Source organism: Pseudonaja textilis, chromosome 10, assembly GCF_049901715.1.
Source record: "Pseudonaja textilis isolate UNSWEBS1 chromosome 10, rPseTex1.2, whole genome shotgun sequence".
Taxonomy (NCBI): domain Eukaryota; kingdom Metazoa; phylum Chordata; class Lepidosauria; order Squamata; family Elapidae; genus Pseudonaja; species Pseudonaja textilis.
Window position 1 is genome coordinate 17,301,261 of NC_141999.1, and position 20,887 is coordinate 17,322,147.

Sequence of the window (20,887 nt, forward strand, 5' to 3'; positions counted from 1 at the left end):
TGAATCAATGAACCAGCTACAGCCTTTAGCAAAGTTGTAGGTGGATTTGTTCATGTGAACCTGCCTTTGGTTGCCTCTGTATGGGAAAGATTAAAAACATTGCAACCAATTAAATTCTACCCTCCCCTATTCTCACTATTCTACAGAGCCTGCTAAATTCTTCCTTCTTGGAACGGCTTATATATAAAACTGTATGAACACAGGGTAAATGTTTCTGTTAAAGCTACAACAGGTTTAATGTAAACAGCATGGAAAACTGCAAAGTCTTTTATCAAAAGCTTTAATTGATCCTAACAGTTTCAACAGTGTTAGTTCAAAATGATTCAAAACATTCAACCTCCCTCACCCAGAAAATAAAAATAAAATAAAAGCTACGGTATATATCTAAACCTTATGTTGCAGTGAACAGCTACTATGTATAATTAGAGTTACCATATCTAGATTGCAAGTATCTGACTAATCACAAGACCACTGTGAGGGGGGAATCTCTGGTGACACCTTGTGGTCAACTGAACTTTTGCACCTCAAATATGGTAACCACATTAATTCAGCAGATCGTATTGGTGTTTTGTAGGTAAACTAATGTAAAACATCAAAGTAGATTTTTTTTTTAAAAAAAGCAGATGCTAGGGAGTTAAGTACAATAATCTCAATTGCTGGGGCTTCATTCATTTCTGAATCAGTGGCTGGATTCACACATCAGTATTACACTAGTACAGTAGTTTGCTTGTTTGATGTAGGCTTTGCTCAGTGTTAAAAACAAACCAGAGCTTATGCTGGTGATCTCAGTTAATAAGTAGGTTTGTAGAATATGTAAATCCAGTTGGCGGGAGGTAGCTGTTGGCAATGGAACAAAAGATAGATGCTATGTTGTGCTTACAAAGACCAATGGCTCACTTGTGGTCTGGGATTCTAGAATTTCCCAACCATGCCAAATTTGAGACACATGGACTTCAACTCCCAGAATTCCCCAATCAGTCATGCTGGCTTAAAGTTACTAAGGTTGGGAAACTTTGCATTAGAAGATATTCCTGCTTGTAGGAAAAGGTGAATCTATCAAATTTGTTGAATTTCCCAGCATTCAGTATCCAATATACATTAAAAAAAACCATGAAAATTCACACAAAATTTGCACACATTGGAGAATCTCTGTCTCATCCATTTCCCTGAATGCAATTGTGGATTCTTTTCTCCAAATACTTATGCATCTGGGGATTTTTAATATACATCATTTTACCATTTTAGTTGTAAACACCACTGCCCAATGTGGTCAAATGCAGATTTTCAGAGATGCTAATTGAATGAGTTTGTATAAAGAACAGAATTTTCTCTTCCATCCATCCGTGATACAGTTCAGGCTGCATTCCTGGGAATGTTGGTGTTATGAAAACTGCTCTTGAATTAAGGCGCCGTATAGGAGTGAGTTTTCAAATAAGCTTTTAAAAAAAGGAAGAAAAAAAGTGTTTGGTATTTTGAATTTCAAACAACCATATGCCACCCCACCCCTTAGGGCAATACATGTCTGTTTAGCATTTTCATATGGAGCTTGAAAAGATGTTAACATTAAGAAGGGCAAACATTAAGTAGACCAACATGTTTCCTTAAGCATGAAGGGTTAGGATTAGGAACGTTATGGTACACCTAGATACAGGAACTGGGCATGGCTAGTCTAGTGAAGAGAAGGACCAGGGGAGAGAGGATAGCAGTCTTCCAATATTTGAGGGGCTGCCACAGGGAGGAGGAAGGGGTCAAGCTATTTTCCAAGGCACCTGAAGGCCAGACAAGGAATAATGGATGGAAACTGAACAAGGAGAGATTCAACCTGGAAATAAGGAGAAACTTTCTGACAGTGAGAACAATCAACCCATGGAACAGAAGTTGCCCTCAGAAGTTGTGGGAGCGCCATCACTTGAGACCTTCAACAAGAGATTGGACTGCCATTTGTCAGAAATGGTAGAGGGTCTCCTGCTTGGGCAGTGGGTTGGACTAGATGACCTACAAGGTCCCTTCTAACTGTGATTATCAGTTATCTGTTAGATGTTTGCACCAGTAGGCACTAACTTCCTAACAGAGTAGTAAGGGACCTTGGAGGTCTTCTAGTCCAACCCCCAGCTCAAGCATGAAACCATATACCAAGAGTCCCTAAAACCCCAGATTGAGGCCTGACATTGGACTGTGGAACCTTCAGAACCGGGCTGCAGTAGTGGCGGCCATTTGTGCTTGCGTGTGCAGCTCCATTTGGGTGAGCAGTGGGCACTCATGCTTGCACACGAAGCTCCATTTGCACAAGTGGCAGGTGCTGTCTTTCCTAAAACTCAATTTGTGTGAGCAGTGGGTGCATCGACCTACCGCTTGTGCAAATGGATCTACGCATGGGAGTGTGCACGCCCGCTGCTTGTACGGAACCGTGCCCTCTCCCTCCTCCACTGCAAAGCCGGAAAGGATGGAGACCCCTGTCCTAGACCCATGTGGGCGAACCTATGGCATGCGTGCCACAGGTGGCATGCAGAGCCATTTGTGCGGGCATGCGAACCCCAGCCAAACTTACTTGCACTGCATATGTGTGCCTCCCAGCTGATTTTCAGCCCATTTGAGGCCTTTTTTGCCTTCCCAGGGGCTTGAGAGAAACCTCTGCAGCCTTTGGAGGCCGAAAAACAGGCCTTCCAAGAATACCGGAAGTGCCAAAACCAGAAGTGCCGAAACGGACCTGTTTTTTGGCCTCCAAAGGCTGCAGAGGCTTCCCTCGAGCCCCCAGGAGGGCAAAAATAGCCTCAAATGGGTCAAAAATCAGCTGGGATGCGCGCATGCAGTACAGTGCAGGTAAGGGGGCAGGAGAGTTGTGCATGCATGCGCATGGGGGGGTGGGGTGCTGGTGCGCACACCCTTTCGGCACACCACAACAAAAAGGTTCGCCATCACTGCCCTAGACCATTTCAGACAAATTATTGTCCAATCTCTTTTTTTAAAAAAAACTTCCAGCGTTAGAGCACCCACAACTTCTGAAGACAAGTCATTCCACAGATTAATTCTTCTGTCAGGAAGAATTTCTCCTTAGTTCTAGATTGGTTCTGTGCTGGATTAGTATCCACCTGATTGTCTAAAGATGGGGTTAAATTAAGAGAGCAAAATTTGAAAAAAAAAATGTTAAGAAAAAGAAAGAAAGACGTTTCTATCCTTAACGTACCTTGTTGTATTCCTGTTCTGACAATCCAGTAGTTCAGGACTTCAGTAATGGTGTGGGCCTTCTTCCCATGTGGAAGCCTCAGGTCATCAGCACCATTACCGTTGAAGTTCCCGCAGGATCTGAAGACTTTGTTGGCCAGGGTTGCGCTGATTGTCACTGTTAAGTCACCCCCAGAACTATAGAGAACCCGTACACCTGATTCATGTGCCACTATCACCGTATCTTGGACCAGGGTTATGGACACCTCCTTGGAAGGCTGAGCTGGGAGGTGTACAGGATGCCCATTCACCTAGAAAATGCAAATCCACAGGTTTCCTGGGGACATTGTGTACTGAATTGTGGAAGATATGTGAGGAAACCAGAGGTGAATAAGAATACTAGAAAGTGGCAATTCCCCTTAGAAAATCAGTACTTACCACAAGCCAGAGAATGCCATGTTGGCTAAATTTATAGTTCCCTTTGGATCAACACACGGTAGTTCTCAGTCTCTTCATTTCTGTTACATTTCTCTTTTAAAACTCAACACTCTATTGCCAAGAGTTGCATTGGCTCGTTCCATTTTCTGCTATTTCACATTATGCAATTTTGTCAAAAGGTGCTATCAGAATCTTTACACTTCTCTTCTAGGGTTGCACAGAAAAATCTGATTACTGAATTAACCCATTTTCTAAGTTTGCCTAATATGTGAAATCATAAATTAACCAAATAAACTGGTTTCATTCAAAAGTCTAGGCCACAACTAAGTTTACTCTAACCAAGCTTAAGTTTGTACCAGTTAAGCCTGCTGTGCAGCCTAAAAGTCTTACATACTAGTTAACACCACGTCCAAATTAACTTCCAGATTTTTATGTTTAGAAGAAGGAGACGGGATATTTCAAGTGGAATGTCACTCCTGTTGGATCCTCTTCATATAAAGCTCAGGGTACAGAGCCTTCAGGGGATGATTGCTAACTGGTGGGCCGAGGACCACTGGTGGGCCATGAGAAAATTTTGGTGGTCCACAGAAAAATGTCCCCCCCAAGCACTCCCCCCAAAACAATTAATCCAGGCTGTGCAGGAACTCAAGGCTGCGCCGTCCACATGACCCACCCACCTGCTGGCCCCCACCCTTTGGCCGAGTGCAAACCTTACCTTGAGTAGAGCCACGAGAGCTGGAACTGGAAGGTAAGACCAACAGCAGGGGAGAGAAATCCGCCCCGGGGTGGCTTGCTGACGTTGGTGGGAAAGTCGGTCCCATATTCCAGAGCTGCAGGAGTCACAGGACTGGCCCTTTGGTCATCCTGGAGCAGCTCTTCCAGTCCATGGCAGGCTGGTGTACCCGGGTGGAGGAGCAGCTGCTCCGGTATGACCAAAGGGCCAGTCCTGTGGCTACTGCAGCTCTGGAATATGGGACCGACTTTCCCACCAACATCAGCAAGCCACCATCAGTCAACATTCATATTAGTGGTCCAAAGGATTTAAAATTATGAGTTTGGTGGTCCCTGAGGTCCAAAAGGTGACCTCTGCCATAGATCAAATGGATGAATTGGGTGGTAAGGTGCAGTTGAGCCTTCCACTAGAATTTCAAGAGTTAATTATAAACTTACAAAGCTTTGGCTTTTTTCCCCCCTGAAGTCTGCTGCCTCTGCCCTCAGATTTATCTACCTGTCAATCTACTTCTCTCTCTTCTTGTTTCTGGTTCACATTCTTCCAGACTTTTCTTCCTAATTCTCACCAGCTTCATCCCCTTGGTTTATCAACCTGCACCAAGTTCTTCCATCTTGAATTGCCATGCTAACTCCTAGACATTTAAATATCTGATGTATTTTGTGGCTACTAAGATTGTTGGCTGAGCAGGTATAAAAACAGTCGCAGAAGTGGTTGACGCCTGGGAAATGGGCCTCTCATTACTCAAGTGCCAGCTTAGGAGGTGGGGCCTTAACAGCACAAGGAAACAACAGCCAACAACTTAATAGCAAGCCATCAACACCCCAATCAACAACTAAAAAGGCCACACACAACTGGCACCATATAAATACCACACCCAGAATAGCTGAAAGTGCATGCTCTGCTAGAGAGAAATTTCTCGAAAATGGGCTCCAAAATAAGTCCAAAAGCTCAGGAGATTATACCTCTGGTCCCAGTGACTGATCCAGATCGGACCCTGCAATATTATCCTGGGACACGTAGTTTTGCCTTCATTTATTTGATCTCTGTCTTACATCCTAGTCTTTGTAAGAGTATGTAGACTATAACTTCACGGCAGCTGGATCTCAGTTGCTACGGGTACCTTTCATTATAAAATTTACACCTCATTGATTTGTTCATTAGCTGTGGCAGTCTGGGTCAGACAGAGACAACTAGGTGAAAAGGAAAGGGAGAAGGAAAGGCAATTAGGTGATTAGCAATCCCGTACATTTTGTATGTAGAAGGAGAAGAAGGAAGAAAGAAAGAGATAGATAGGACTATAAGTAGAGTACGGTAGGTGAATAAAACATGAGCGCTATCATCTGCCAGTAGTACTTTCTTACCGAGACTGAGCTATCCTTATTCACCAGCACAATCAGTTTGTGGAAGTAGACAGTGACAGAGACCACACTGGGTGTTGCACACTGGGGACATTTCTTCACTTGCACCACCACTCGGAACCAGGATTTTGACTTCGCGTTGACAAGGGCTGTGATCTCAAAGGATCCTTCACTTGGAAGCTTTCCAGATACTCCATCAAAAGAGGTGAAGATGTGTTCATGGGCAATAGTGCAGTGTCCCTCCCTCCGGACACAGACCCACTTGTTATTTTGCAGTGCGCAAGTTTCTCCAGCTGCACACGGGAATGGAGTGCATGTCAGATGACCTTGATGTTCACAAGTACATCTCTCCATGCAATTGGATGTGATTGTTGGAGTTCCAGGCTGCAATAAAAATATGCAGAGATGGACAGATTAACTATGGAATTAAAAGACAGAGAAGAAACGGAATACTGTAAGATCTGGAATATACGGTATAAGTGGCTAGAAACAAATGTAAAGTTGTTACATGAGCTATAGTAAAATGGGGAAATACGGTATATACATCTGCAAATACTGTTACAAGTTAAATGTAGAAATAATTATACAATAAATAGAATAGTAACCTATATAATTAGAAACTATGTCAATATGAGTGAATACCGATAGCGGAATGCTGTAATGAGTGGAAATATGATTAATAAAAATTTACTTAGGAAAAAAGTACAGCAGGTGTCGGGGTGACAGCTAAGAAATGACCAACATCCATGGCAGGGTGTATTTATATCTTACATTAACAAGATGATGATCACAATTACTGTGGCATAATTGCATATTTGCAAGACCGTCTGATGTCTAATTATCAACCCTCCACTTCTGTTGGAATTGATACATGGAGTCCTTAATTTCTATTCATCTGGATCATCCCTGATTTCCCACTGTCTCTCTTGGCACCATCATTATTCCCATTTTTATTCTTCTTCTTGTCCATTCTCTTCTTAAAAACCTCAACCTCAACCCACAAATTCTGGAGCTAACTCAGTCCACTCATTAATTGTTCTCACTGTCAGAAAACTTCTTCTTAGTTCCAGGTTGTTTCTTTCCTTGATTATTGAGTTCCACCCATTGCTTCTTGTTTGCCTTCCAGTGGAAAACAGGATGACCCCCTCTTCTTTGTGGCAACCTCTCAAATATTATAACCCTGCTACTATGTGATCTCCAGTTCTTCTTTTCACTAGACTTGACATACCCAATTCTTGCACCCATTCTTCATATGTTTTAGCCTCCCCCTAATCATCTTCGGTGCTCTTCTCTGCACTCTTTCCAGAGTCTCAACATCTTTTTTTATAGGGTGGTGACCAAACATTGATGTAGTATACCAAGTGTGATCTTAGGTATCATAAAGCAGTACTAACACTTCAGGTGAACTTGATTCTATCCCTCTGTTAATGCAGCCTAGGACTCCACTGGCTTTTTTGGCAGCTGCAACACACTGCTGGCTCACATTTAAGGACTCCAAGATCTCTCTCACATTTACTGCTATTGAGCCAAGTTTCATTCCCCCATATCCTTTAATATTTTACTCTTTTGGGGTGCAGCGGTGAGAATGCCAACATGTTTCTGTTTGCTGGCAACCCTGATCCATCCATATGACCCCTTTCGTACAACTCTAGTTCTTCTACTTTGGAGAATCATTTTCTACTATGCAGATGCTATTCTGCTTCTTAAATCATCAACTCTGCAGAAGCATTCAACGTGCATCACTGAAACGGAAAAGGCAGAAAGCCAAAATCAAGTTGTAACTAGATGCCTCCTGCTCGATTCTTTTATTGAGTCAATCAGTCATTTCCTTTCAGCTCAGCTTACTTCATAGACTGTTATGAGGAAAACTGGAAGAAGACAGAAAGTTATGCTACAGGTAGTCCTTGACTTAACAACCATAATTAAGAGCCCTGGTGGCACAGTGGTTAGAACACAGTATTGCAGGCTCACGCTGCATTCCACTGCCAGGAGTTCAATCCTGACCAGCTCAAGGTTAACTCAGCCTTCCATCCTTCCGAGATTAAGTCACCCAGGCTCACTTAGTTGGCAGCTATAGACATTGAATGAATAAATAAAATTAAGTGGGCACTTTGGGGATTTTCAGCACATGCTACACCATGCTCACAAAATGGGGGCTCTGGGGAAGGGCTTTGCCTAGCAGGAAATGGCTGCAATAATGTTAGGCAGAACCAGACTCAAGGGATCAGGAGACAAGAGAGCCAGTTTTTTTTTACCCCCCACTAACCATTGTCTAGTCACCCAGGAGTCTCCCTCCACTACTCATTACATCCTGTTCATGCAAAATGAGGGAAAAAAATCATTTAGCTGCACCTTCCTATCCTCTTATTCTAACCTAGCCATCAGGAGCTGTGGTGGCACAGTGGTTAGAGTGCAGTATTACAGACTAAGTCTACCCACTGTCTGGAGTTCGATCCTGACCAGCTCAAGATTGACTCAGCCTTCCATAGTTGCTCAATAAAATGTGGACTCAGATTGTTGTGGGCAATATGCTGTCTCTGTAAACTGCTTAGAGAGGCCTGTAAAGTACTGTGAAGTTGCATATCAGGTTAAGTGCTACCGCTATAATGGAGCCTGCTCATAACAGTTGTAAGTCATGGCAGTTGTAAAGTAGCGTTACCCATGTGACAGACCCAATTTTATGACTTTTTGTTCCAGCGGTCGTTATTGTTAACTCTGGGCCTGTTTCCCCCAAAATCCTGTTTTCAGCACACACACACAAATGATAAAACATGGCCGCGGGATTGTTGGATGCTGCAAATGCAGGCTGGGACCCAAGTGTCCAAAATGGAGCCACATGGGGAGCATTGGAACTTTGGAACTGGATCCTAAGGATCTCTAGGGGATTGGTTGTAACTTCAGTCAAGAAAGTGTTCATAATTCGAGAGCTACCTGGACCACCCCTCTGAAAAAGAAAAGGAAAAGAAAAGCTAAATAAATAAAACTAAACTTTGCAATCGAAAGAATTTCTGCTTTCACTTGCCTTAAACCACATGCCTTTGTGGAAGCAGCGACATTGACTGATGGGGGCACAGTGGTACCCAGCCATAAAGAAGCCGTTTTTGCACTGGCAGCCTTCAGCACAGTGGTTGGGGCACTTCGTGATGCCAGTTGCCTCTTTGCATTTGACGGGACAAGCCCGGGTGCAGAGTTCATAGTGGCTGTTGAGGGGGCATTTCATAGCTGCAAGAAAGAAACAAGACTAGGTTACTTGAAAAGGGAATGTACTATAGGCAGCAGCCACAGAGCAATCTGAGAAGCCGTATTTTCGAACAGAGATTGCTCAAGTTCCGTACTGACTAGCTTGATAGCCAAAATGAAACCTCATCTGACACCGCTTGGGCTTGAACTAATAATCTCCTGCAGGCAAAGCCATGTACTTTTCCCCATTTGAGCTACAGCTTTTCTTCAAATAATGTGCAACGGATATCCTCCTGCAAGGAGAAAAACATTACTGCCAGAGTGAGTTCTTCTCTTGTGGATGCTAGAATGAGGTCAACTCATAAGTTTAAAATAAGGGCTTCTCAAACGGGTGATTGAAAAATACTCTTTAATACCATCAGATGATATCTGCCTATCTCAACTCCTGGGGAAGCGTTGGTTAACTGGATGAAAAAAAAAAGCCAAGTCCAGTCTAAGTATCTGGCTGAGTACAACCAACAATAATAACAACAATAAAGGGAGGACAGAAGGGGGAAGAAACATGGACACCTAAAGCTGAATTGCTATCAAAGAAACGTCTTCCAACTCCGAAATGGACCATCGATGTGACTTCGCCTGATTTATGCCCTGTAATCTCCTTATTATGAGACCCATCACAAGAGTCTCACTGATGACTCACACCTGACTGATCACAAGACCCTCACTTGACACACCCACAGCTGAAGCCCTTATAAACAGAAGAACATGGATACTGACATTCCCCAAACTCCGCTGAAGACGTTACCTAGTTTGGTAATGAAACGTTCAGAAACCAACCCACAAGTTCAGAGAATGAGCCTTCATTCTCATCCTACACCTGAGCTGCAGATATTTGCCACTACTGAAAACCTCCCATTCTGTTGTGGTTCACCGGTAGCCTGTGCAGATGGCAGCAGAATTGGACAGTGAGGAAGAACAGGGACCAGTCCAGGAGTCTGGGGAGGACTCGGATGAGGGTCCTGTGTCTGATAAAAAAATGGGGCCAGGACCATCTGGGAGTGGGGGGATGTCTCTGGAGCCTCTGGAGTCTGGCAGCAGCAAGGAAGAGGAACAAGGGGAGCCTGTTCCCAGTGCTCATGTGCTCATAGCTGCTAGATGGTGAAAGCAGCTAAGACAAAAGGGGCGACTTGGGAGTAAAGCTTGGAGGTGATTGCCCCTCCCATAAGGTATAAAGGAAGTGCAAAGGTTGAGAAACCTTTGCAGGAAGCAAAGATGTTCACTCTGCTTGGACTAAACCTTGAAGCCCTGTGTGGACTTTGTACTTCAGTTGGGTTTTTTAAATAGTTCATTTGGCACTTCTGTTGTTGGCAGCACTTCACAGGAAAGAAAGGTGGGTGCTTATCTCGAGGGACAGTTTGAGACTCATTACCGGCTGGGAATGAACATAATTCCCAGTGTTGAAATAAAACAGGAATTATTTTAACTGAGCGTGTGCTTAATTATGGTCTCGGAAGCCTTGGTCAGAACACATTCTCCCTACTCTGCCTCAGGAGATGCTCCCACTCTTTGCAGAGACTGTCTTCCTGGGTGAAGACTTACGACAGAAGTTTGCTGTCCTCCAGGGTTTGATCTGGATGCCAGCTGCTTGACAAGCCGCAACATAGCTATGGACAGCTCGGCAGAGAATAACTGGGTTCCCCCTTGCCTTGCATAGGTCGTGCACGCAATTGTTGTAGAAGTCTGTAGGGTTGATGGTAGAATAGCAAGCACTGAAAGGTCCAAAGGGGGACTGCAAAATGCTACACTGGGTGCTGTGTATGTAGCTGGCCTTCCGGCTTTCTTGACATGCACCACACACTACGGAGGCACAATCTTCGGTGCAGGTGGCAGATGGAGCAGCTACTTTCCAAGCAGCCGAAAAAGTTTGCACGCTAAGGGCTGGCTGGCCAGTGGGCAGAGAGATGTCATCGAGGGGATGCCCATTATAATTGCCACATAAACCACACATCTGGCTCTGGTAAGCTTCTGGCACCTGGACAATCAGGTGGTAGAGTTGATCGAAAGACACAAACAGGCCGAAGTCTGTCCGAAGCACAATGTTGTCTCCGTGATAGAAGACCCACATACTGTCACTTTCAAGGCGGAAAGGCAAGTAGGTCATGGCACCATTCACCTGTAGCGTTGGTAAGGAATGAGAGCGAAGCAAGAAGACAATTGGAAGAAGAAAGATCAGTTACTCCTGATTTGTCTAAAACAGAGGTCTCCAAACTTGGCAACTTTAAGACTTGTGGACTTTAACACCCAGAATTCTCCAGCCAGCGATGCTGGTTTGGGGACACCAAGTTTGGGGACACCTGGTCTAAAAGAACATGTCAATTTTGTCAATTTATTATACAGATTTATACAGCTGCCCAACTCACACATAGGTGACTCTGGGAGGGTTACAACACTTAAACATCCACCAGATTAAAAAAACACACACATTACCTTCTCCACACACACATACCCAACCACACACATTGTAGCAGCATTACAATCAAATAACCTCCTGATCAATTTTATCTCCATTCATAGTCCACAGGCCCACTGAGAAAACCACATTTTTAGGGCCTTTTGGAAAAGGAACAGGGTAGGGACCAACCATATCTTGGGGCGGGAATGATATTCCATAGAGAAGAGGACAGCATTGAGAAGGGCCTTTTTCGGTAAATGTTCATCAGAGATCCCTAGTAGGAAGAACTCTGGTTTGTATTCGATTTGTTCTTTGGTTATCTCCTCCAACCATTTTCTGATTTTTTGCCAATATTTCTGGGTTTCTTTGCAAGACCACCACATATGAAAGTGGGTTCCTTCTATGCTTTTACATTTCCATCCTATATACCTACAGAACAAATGGTCATCCAGAAAATATGTGACTGTGCAGAAATGGATAAATTAACTATAGCACTTAAAAATAAAGAGTCTTCAACATTTTATGATAATTGGAACTCGTGGTATAATTGGTTACTTCAGAGATAAACTGCTTAATGAACAATGGGTAATTTAAGCATAGATATTGACAAGATGTGTGTATTTAAATTAAGGTAGGAGAATTGGACCTTGCAGACTGTCAAAAAGGATATCTGTCTGTTTTTAAATGTATTTTCTTTTCTCTTCCGTTTCTTTGTTTCTTTCTTTCTTTTATATCTCTTTTTCTCTTCTTTTTTCGGTTCGTAAGACCGAGCGTTTTTTTTTCTTTTTTCTTTTTCTCTCCCTTTTGTATATGTAATGTCGATATGTTTTTAATTGTAAATTCAATAAAATTTATTTATAACGAGAAGGGCCTTTTTCATGATCCCTCAGGTGTACATTCCTAATTGATGGGACCCATAACATGCGCTACCTTCCCTCTAAGCTTTTACTGTCTGGTATAACTAGAATCATTCTCCACTCACATTCTATTATATTCATATGGACATCTCAGCATGTACACCCTCAATATTTTCATTGCCTTGTAGCTGATACAACCATTTGCTTCTTTATGTAAGGGCTCCGGAAGTTACCTCCATTTAAATCATGAGTCTCTAGCTGGATTTTCAAAGCTCAAAGAAGACCTGCCAGTGCTGCCTGGGTGTAACCGACTCTGAGGCACATCATTCATTGTCACCCTTGATCCTGGTTTTCCCCCACCCCCTGGGTGGATCATAATTCATATTCTCCAGCGGGACTCATCCATAGCCAAGAGTCATCAATCATACTCTCCAGTTAGAATTTTGCATGGCAGAAACTTCAGTCGCCTGGAAACTATCTATGAAAACATCTATGGAATGCACTTTCGGTTTTGCAAGCTGCTACATTACTCCCCCCTCCCTTTCTGTTGGCAACTCTAAAAGTCCAAAGAAATATTTTAATGAGTTGACACTTGAACTTACCTGCTACTGAAGCTCCCAACCAAAAGCAACCCACCCATCTCTACTCATAATATTTCAATTTATATCTTCTTACCAGGATAATGCCTCTCTTTTCCCGCAAGAGAGAAATGGTGTTTTGGTAGGCTGTGATAGATACAACTTTTGTCACAGAGATTTTGCCCCTGGACCGCCTTTCATTTTGTACATTGACAGAGAAAGGCGGAAGGGAATGTTGACGTGTACAGCTCCTCGCCAGCGTGTAAGTGCAGTTGCTCTGAAGGTCAAAGGTGGCACCATCAAAGGTGATGTAGTGAGGGTCTCCAGCGACGTGACAGATCCCGGTCTTCTTGGGAGCATGTGAATGGCACTTCTGGATGCCTTCCACCACACGGCACTCCTCATGGGGTCCGCAGGAGGATCGGTGGCACTCCATAATACCACCGACATGGCAAGTGCACCGCTCCTTGCAAAACCCATTGACAAAGTAAGACTCGCCCGCCTTGTAGTACAGACCTTGATGGACACAGCCACACTGTGAGACGGGGACACATTGGTCACTGCTCTGGACAAAACCTTGGTTGCATTCACATCCCTCTCGACAGTTGGTAGTGCAGAGGACTGGATTAAAGAGGCTGTGACAGGTCACCGGGCAATGGCTGGCACAGACTTCATAATGGCTATTTGGGGGGCAGTCAGGTCCTGGGGAACACAAGAAGACATTGATGTATTTGGCAGAAGACAGTCTTGTTGTATCACATTTTCTTAAATCTCCCTTTGAATCTTTTTTTAATTTTTTTATTATATTTATACAAACATTCCATCTTTCACTTGAACAGTGTGCCATCTGAGCATACGTATCTTGTGCAATAACCATTATAGTTTATACATATTCATTACTTTTACTTTAATGTTCTATTCTTACATCAAACTAATTGACATCATATACCTAATCTCCCTTTGAATCTTGATTGGAAACTATTGCCCCCCCCCTCCCCCAAGGATTTGGCTTCACAACTGAAATAAGCTGATGAAGAAAGATTGAGGATTGGTAGTTTAGATTATTGAAAGATTCCCAGGTTGTTTATTGGAGCTATAGGTTCGGTTTTCTTAATCTCTTACTTGTTTGATCATCAAAAGAAGAAGATATGTTAATTTCTGACTTCTTAAGACCATTGTTTTTCAACCTTCACAACTTTAAGATGCGTGGATGTCAACTCCCAGAATCCCACAGCCAGCCATGGGAGTTGAAGTCTACATATCATAAGGTTCAGTGGTGGGATTCAAATTTTTTTACTACCAGTTCCGTGGGCGTAGCGTGGTGGGTGTGGCAGGGGAAGGATACTGTAAAATCTCCATTCCCTCCCCAATCTGCTTTTCACTACCATACTCCTGTGCAGGGCAACCAAAGAAGATCCAGCCAATCAGCTGGGACTTGGGAGGCAGATAATAGATCGGGGCGGGGCCAGTCAGAGGTGATATTTGCCGGTTCTCTGAACTACTCAAAAATTCCGCTACTGGTTCTCCAGAACTGGTCAGAACCTGCTGAATCCCACCTCTGGAAACGTTGCAAAACACTGAGACATGGTTTCAATACATTGCTTTCCAGGTACCTTCTAGATGTGAAGATGCCCTTTTCAATATCTGATTTAGGAAAGTTAAAATCAAGGACACCTGATGGTAACATATTAAGCCAGTCTGTTTTTAGCTGGATGACCAGGAAGATCATCAAAATATCCCTTCTGATCTGAAGCTAGGAGCAAAGATATGAAAATAGACCTGCTTATTAGAACAAAAGGAGCCTCGGTGGTGCAGTGGTTAAAGTGCAGTACTGCAGGCTACCTCTCCTGACTGCCGGCTGCCTACAATTTGGCAGTTCAAATCCCACCAGGCTCAAGGTTGACTCAGCCTTCCATCCTTCTGAGGTGGGTAAAATGAGGATCCAGATTGTTGGGGGCAATAGGCTGACTCTGTAAACCGTTTAGAGAGGGCTGTAAAGCATTATAAAGCGGTATATAAGTCTAAGTGCTATTGCTAAAAGCCAACCCAAGGATTGCCCACCTAGAATTGCTATTCCCCCAAGCCTTTGCCATTGGATATGAAAGCAAAGCGGAGGCTGCTAGGAACTGTAGTTAGGAATATATGGATGACTGTGCGTTCCTTACCTTGATCTGGTTTAACGTTCTGTTTTTCATAATGATTAAGCACAGTGGGGTTTTTTTGGCTGACCCAGCTTCTAGACTAGGTGAGCAAGAATGTTATTTCCCTAGCCACTTTCTCATTAAAATGAATAATTCATATCTTTTTCACTCAGAAAAAGAAGCGGCTTGCTTGTTGCTTTGCTCATCATTCTTGGTGGGAAATTTCTACAAGCTTCTTATCCAGAAATAGTCTGCTATGGATGTGAATATAATTCATTCATCACAAATTTCAGTAGGAACTGACCTAATGTGTTTTTCTGATCTGTTTCCATAAGACTGAAGCATATATCCTTTCCTTACCTCATGTGATGCTGTTCTCCAGTACATAAAATCATGGACATTAAGGAAATATATAAAACTAATCTAGATCTTGATGCAGAGTGATTTTTTTTAACCCCAACCTATAGATTGGCCAAATTTGTATAAAACTGTTTTGTTTGCATGAAAACATTTTTGTCAAACGGTTACAGAAATGGGTGGGTATAGATTTGCACAAACTATGAACCTTATACAGGCAACTTACAACCTCAACTTACAACCATCCATTTAGTGACCGTTCCAAATTACAATAGCACTGGGAAAAGCAACTTACAATCAGCCCTCTCACTTATGACCATTGGCAGCATCCCCGTAATGAAAAATTGGGCGCTTGGCAACCAGCGTGTATTAACAAGAGTTGTAGGGTTCCAGGCAGGGATGGGCTGTTAGGGGCTTACAAGGGTTCGGGAGGGCTCCTAGCTAAGATTCTGTGCAGTTTGGAGAACCTCCAAATCGCACTCCTGGCTGGCCCCGCCCATTCCTCCCCTCCCCTCTCCTCTGAGGAGTCCCCACGTGGATGCAGGTAAGTGCAGGGCATGCTTGGAGGTTTGGGGAGGGCGAAAAACGGGCCTCCCAGAAGTTCAGGAAGGCCAGAAATGGGCCTGTTTCCAGCTTCCAGAGAGCCTCCGGAGTCCGGGGAGGCAGTTTTCGCCCTCCCAGAGGCTCGAGAAAAGCCTCCGGAGTCCGGGGAGGGCAAAAACATGGTGCAGGAGGCTGATAATACCACGCCCACTATGGCCACGTCAACCCAGTAACCGGGCAGAGAACTCTTTGCTAAAATTTTTGACACCCACCCCTGGTCCCAGCATCATTTGTTCACCATTTGCAACCTCCCCAGCCTAAGTCAAAGGAGCGGGGGATGGGGGAGCTGGATTCACTTAATGACCATGTGATTCACGTAACATTGCAGCGATTCACTCAATAACCGTGGGAAAAAAGTTGTGAAATCAGGCATGACTCCCCCTTAAAAACCGCCATTGCTTAGCAATGGAAATTTGGGTTGCAACTGTGCCCGTAAGTCGGGAACTACCCGTCGAAAGCCCGTGCTCACTTACTGCAAAAATGGAAGGACCTCCACTTGGAAATCTGGATCCCTAATGTTTGGCAAGCTGCAGCGTAAGAGGAGATAATGTGACAGATGATATTCTTGTTGCCCTTATTGGAACAGTAATCGAAGACACAGTTTTTGAAGTATGACTCAGGCGGCACCTTGCTATGGCAGCTCTTGAAAGGTCCGTGGGCGTCTAGTAGGAGCCCACACTCCTTACTCGTTCTCTGCATGTACTCCAAATGCACCATGTCCACACAGGACTCTTGTTCCTTCTCAAGGCATCCCGGGATATCCCGGATCTTCCAGCTTCTGCCCAGTTCTCCTGGATTCGTGGTTGGCATTCCGCTTTGTTGCATCATGTCGTCTTCTACTTTCCCGTTGAAATTGCCACAGAGACCGCAGGTCAGTCCCCTGTAGCTTCCAGATACTGTGACACGAATATTGTTCTTCATGTCAAAGGTGACCATTAAACCAAAATCAGTCATGATCACGATATCCCATCCCAGGCGGTAGAGGGAAATTTTGTTATAATCAACGTTGTAGGGCAGGTTGATCAGCAAGCCGTTCAGCTGGAAAGCAGGGGGGAAAAGAGAGAGAGAGGGAGGAAAAAAAACGTTTTGCAATATGTAGGTTAAACAAGTCTTTTAGGGAAGGAGCAATTCAGATCTTGGAACCTGGTAGAGCATAAAGATATCCACCTTGAAAATACATCAGGCCCTTGCAGGTCCCTCTTTTGCTTGAAACCTCTTTTTTTTTTTTTTCTTTCTGGCATCTTCCATTAAGACAATTTCCCCAGGAGGAAATAGAGAGGTGATCAGGGATCAGCCAGATGCGTTATCTTTCTTACAGGAAGACAGTGGATATACTCAATTTTCCTTTTGTTGTTTACTTGCAGACGTTTCAGCACCCAAATTAGGTAAATCATGAGCGCTAGAAGGGAAAGGAGATCGTGGAGTGGAGGAGGAGGAGGAGGAGGAGGAGAGGGGAAGGAGAGGAAGAGGATTGTGGGGTCCTTGGTGCCCTCTGAGCTTGGTGGTTTACTTTCAGATGTTTCATTGTCCAAACTAGGTAACATCATCAAGGCTAGAAAGGAGTGGGCTTTGCTCTCGGTTTATAGTCTACTGGTTTCATCTTCAGTCTTGGTGGGAGTAATCTTGGAGGTTCTTTGGTTGGGCTGGTTTCTGTTAACTTGTTTGGCAGTTACCTAGTTTGGTTCGTGGAATATCTGCAAGAAAATAACCAAGCTCTGAGAGCAGCAAGGGACCCCTTCCTTCAATCTTGAGCTACAAATATCCTTTAAGGTAAAGGTAAATGTTCCCCTCGCACATACATGCTAGTCGTTTCCAATTCTAGGGGGCGGTGCTCATCTCCATTACAAAGCCGAAAAGCCAGTGCTGTCCAAAGATGTCTCCGTGGTCATGTGGCCGGCATGACTAAACACCGAAGGTGCACAGAACACTGTTACTTTCCAACCAAAGTGGTCCCTATTTTTCTCCTTGCATTTTTTACATGCTTTCGAACTGCTAGGTTGGCTGAAGCTGGGACAAGTAATGGGAGCTCACTCCGTGATGCGGCGCTAGGGATTCGAACCACAGAATTGCCAACCTTTTTGATTGACAAGCTTAGCATCTTAGCCACTGAGCCACTGCGTCCCCACAACAAATATTCTTTACTGCTACCCAATTTTGTAGATATATACCAGAATGAAGCCCCAGAACTTGCACTTATATTCTGATCAGGAGACAAGACTACCCAGCATTGAAAATACAGGTTGAAAAAGCTGGAGAACCAGAAGGTAAAAGAATGACCACTGGCAGGAGAAACTTAAAAGCTCTGTGTAATCAAATTCTAGCCAACTCAAAGCTTCTTAGTGTCATCTCTGCTTGGCTGTCGAGTGCAGAAGGCTTGAGTATTAAAAATTCAGGTTTCTAGCTAAAATAACTTTGGGGTCAGTTTTACTTTGAAGCTGCATATCTTATATCTGCCAGGGTGAATTCCTTGATCCATTAACCAGGACTCAGAGAACAGGATTAGCACCAGATAAACAGGAACAATCAAGAAAGCAGAAAAGAAAAATAGAAGAAGGAAACCAGGCTAGAAGGAGAAGCTGCAACTGTTTTATATATATAAGCAGCCAGCAAATGTCATTCTCCCATGCACCAAAGATGCTACCTAACTTGGCAATGAAACATCTGCAGCAAGAGAAACAAACTCTCAAGCCTGTAAGGTTTTTTTTGTCAGGGCAACCTGGTCTACTCAATTATGGGATGGAGCATACTGCTTCCGTTGGAGGTTAATGCATCTACCTAATATGCAAGTAGCGTGGGTTCAAATTCCAGAAGGGTATGGCTAGCTGATGAGAGCTAAATAGCTTGAAATAGATCTATATTAGTCTCCCTTTTTTCTTTGTCAGCAAAACAGAAATTCAACTCTCAAGCCTTTAAGCAGGAGTGGGCTGCTACCAGTTCACAGGTAGCAGCCCACCCTTAGCCAACTGATAGCTAATTTTACGCAAACCCTAACCAACTGATAGCTAATTTTATGCAAACCCTTAGCCCACTGATAGCTAATTTTACGCAAACCCTTAGCTAACTGATAGCTAATTTTATGCAAACTCTTAGCCCACTGATAGCTAATTTTACGCAAACCCTTAGCCCACTGATAGCTAATTTTACGCAAACCCTTAGCCCACTGATAGCTAATTTTACGCAAACCCTTAGCCCACTGATAGCTAATTTTACGCAAACCCTTAGCCAACTGATAGCTAATTTTATGGCCATTTCAGCGAACTGGCAAATCCCACCCCTGGCTGGCCCCACCCACTCTCCCCTCCCTTTCCAGGAGTCTCAACGCAGCCCATTTTGGATCCCAGGTAACTGCAGGGCACATGCGAAGGCCCGGGGAGGGCAACAAACAGGCCTCCTGGAAGCTCCGGAAGGCTGGAAACAGGCCCATTTCTGGCCTCCAGAGGGCCTCCAGAGCCCAGGGGAGGCAGTTTTCACTCTCCTGGAGGCTCAAGGAAAGCGTCCCCCCACCATGGTGCAGGAGGCTGACTAAGCCACACCCACCATGGGCATGCCCACCCAGCAACCGGGCAGAGAACCGGTTGCTAAAATTTTTGAAGCCAACCCCTGCCTTTAAGAACCCAACAGTTCAACCTTGAGCTATTCTCTGCTTATTGAAATTAATCCGTCTCTCAACTGGGGCAAACCGGTATGCCCTCATCTCTTGCACCTTGACACAAAATGTGGATTGCTAGAATTTGGCCGTCGCAACTCTGCTAAAAAGCTTATTTCTGGCTCCGTGAACAAGTATGACAGAAAGTTGCCTCTGTTGCTGTAGTGCTTTCCTAGAGCCCCATGGGGAAAGGCAAATGACAGCAAAATGGAATGCCTTAAAGTTAACAATTTAAGTACAACAAATGTGACTCTTTAAAAAGGAAAGACTCTCGGAGTTACCATTATTCTCTAAGGCAGAAGAGTGGGCAACTACGGTCGCTTGACAAAGTGTAGACTTCAAATCCCAGAATTCCTGAGCCAACCATGGAATTGTGGGAGTTGGAGTCCATTGGTCATAAAGGGGCCATAATTGCCCACCCTTGCTCAAGAACCACACAGAACTTCAGAAAGGGGGTTTCACTTTGATGATGGAGCAAAAACAAGCCCTTGAAGCTGCTCCGTAAGTCAACAGGGTTGAGTGGTTTTGCAAGAGCGGCCTGACTTTTTTAGCACCTTCCCTGCCTCGGGAACAGCCACACAGTTGCATAGCAAAAAAAAAAGGCTTCTGGGCACACGGAGTACCTTTGCAAACCCCTCTGCTGGATTTTGCAAGAGCTAGAGGAGGCTAAAAGGGGGGGAATGCAACGGGATGAAAAGCAGCTCATTGAGTTAAATCATGTTGCCTCTTCACCCTGATAAGGCCACTCAAGTTGCTTTTACAGCATTAAGTGCCTCATTGAAATAAATCAAAACCTTCTTGCACGAGCCAATTATCTTAAATATGCCTGAGTGAACAAGCATGTCTTCAATTATTGTTTAAAACAAGATTGCACGGGGGCCAGCTGTTCTTTTCTGGGGAAAGAGTTCCTTAATTGGAGGCAGGGGCTCCCTCAATTTTCTTCTTTAATTTGAGCAGTGGGGGCAGGCATTTGTTATCTCTGCTGGTGCTCAAATGTGGATGGTAGATTTTCCTTAGAAGAGGAATAGGACACCTATGGCATTGCAGCTGCGGAGAAGCTATACTTCCTCAAATCCCTGGGAATCACAGCCAAAAATGAGGCATGTTGGAGAGGGTAGTTAAGTAACACCTGGGGAATAGCAGGTCATTTGCCTGAAAGAGTAATATGCAAATAGGTGAGGTTTATAATTTCCGATCAATAATTAACAATTTCTCAATCATCCTATTTTGATCGCTCATTCTCTTTTGAGAGGATAATAAACCCTCCAGAAATAAAAATGAGATATCACTTGAAAGAATCTCACAAGTATAAATAGAGAAAGGTAGAAGATATTAGGTAGTCCTTGACTTACAACAATTTGCCTTCTTGAAGTTACAACGGC

At 44.0% G+C, this 20,887-nt stretch overlaps 1 protein-coding gene across 1 annotated transcript in view; it reads right to left on the bottom strand.

The window, feature by feature from the left end:
- Nucleotides 1-2,184: 2,184 nt before the first annotated feature.
- Nucleotides 2,185-20,887, bottom strand: part of LOC113437669 (IgGFc-binding protein-like) — a 28,787-nt gene continuing 10,084 nt past the window's right edge. Inside the window, exons 5-11 of the mRNA XM_087939424.1 lie at nt 16,333-16,897; nt 12,856-13,460; nt 10,471-11,044; nt 8,714-8,913; nt 5,695-6,075; nt 3,185-3,473; nt 2,185-2,426 (exon numbers count right to left, since the gene is read on the bottom strand). Of these exons, the coding sequence (XP_087795550.1) occupies nt 2,185-2,426; nt 3,185-3,473; nt 5,695-6,075; nt 8,714-8,913; nt 10,471-11,044; nt 12,856-13,460; nt 16,333-16,897 (2,856 nt within the window). The remainder of the gene's footprint in view (nt 2,427-3,184; nt 3,474-5,694; nt 6,076-8,713; nt 8,914-10,470; nt 11,045-12,855; nt 13,461-16,332; nt 16,898-20,887) is intronic.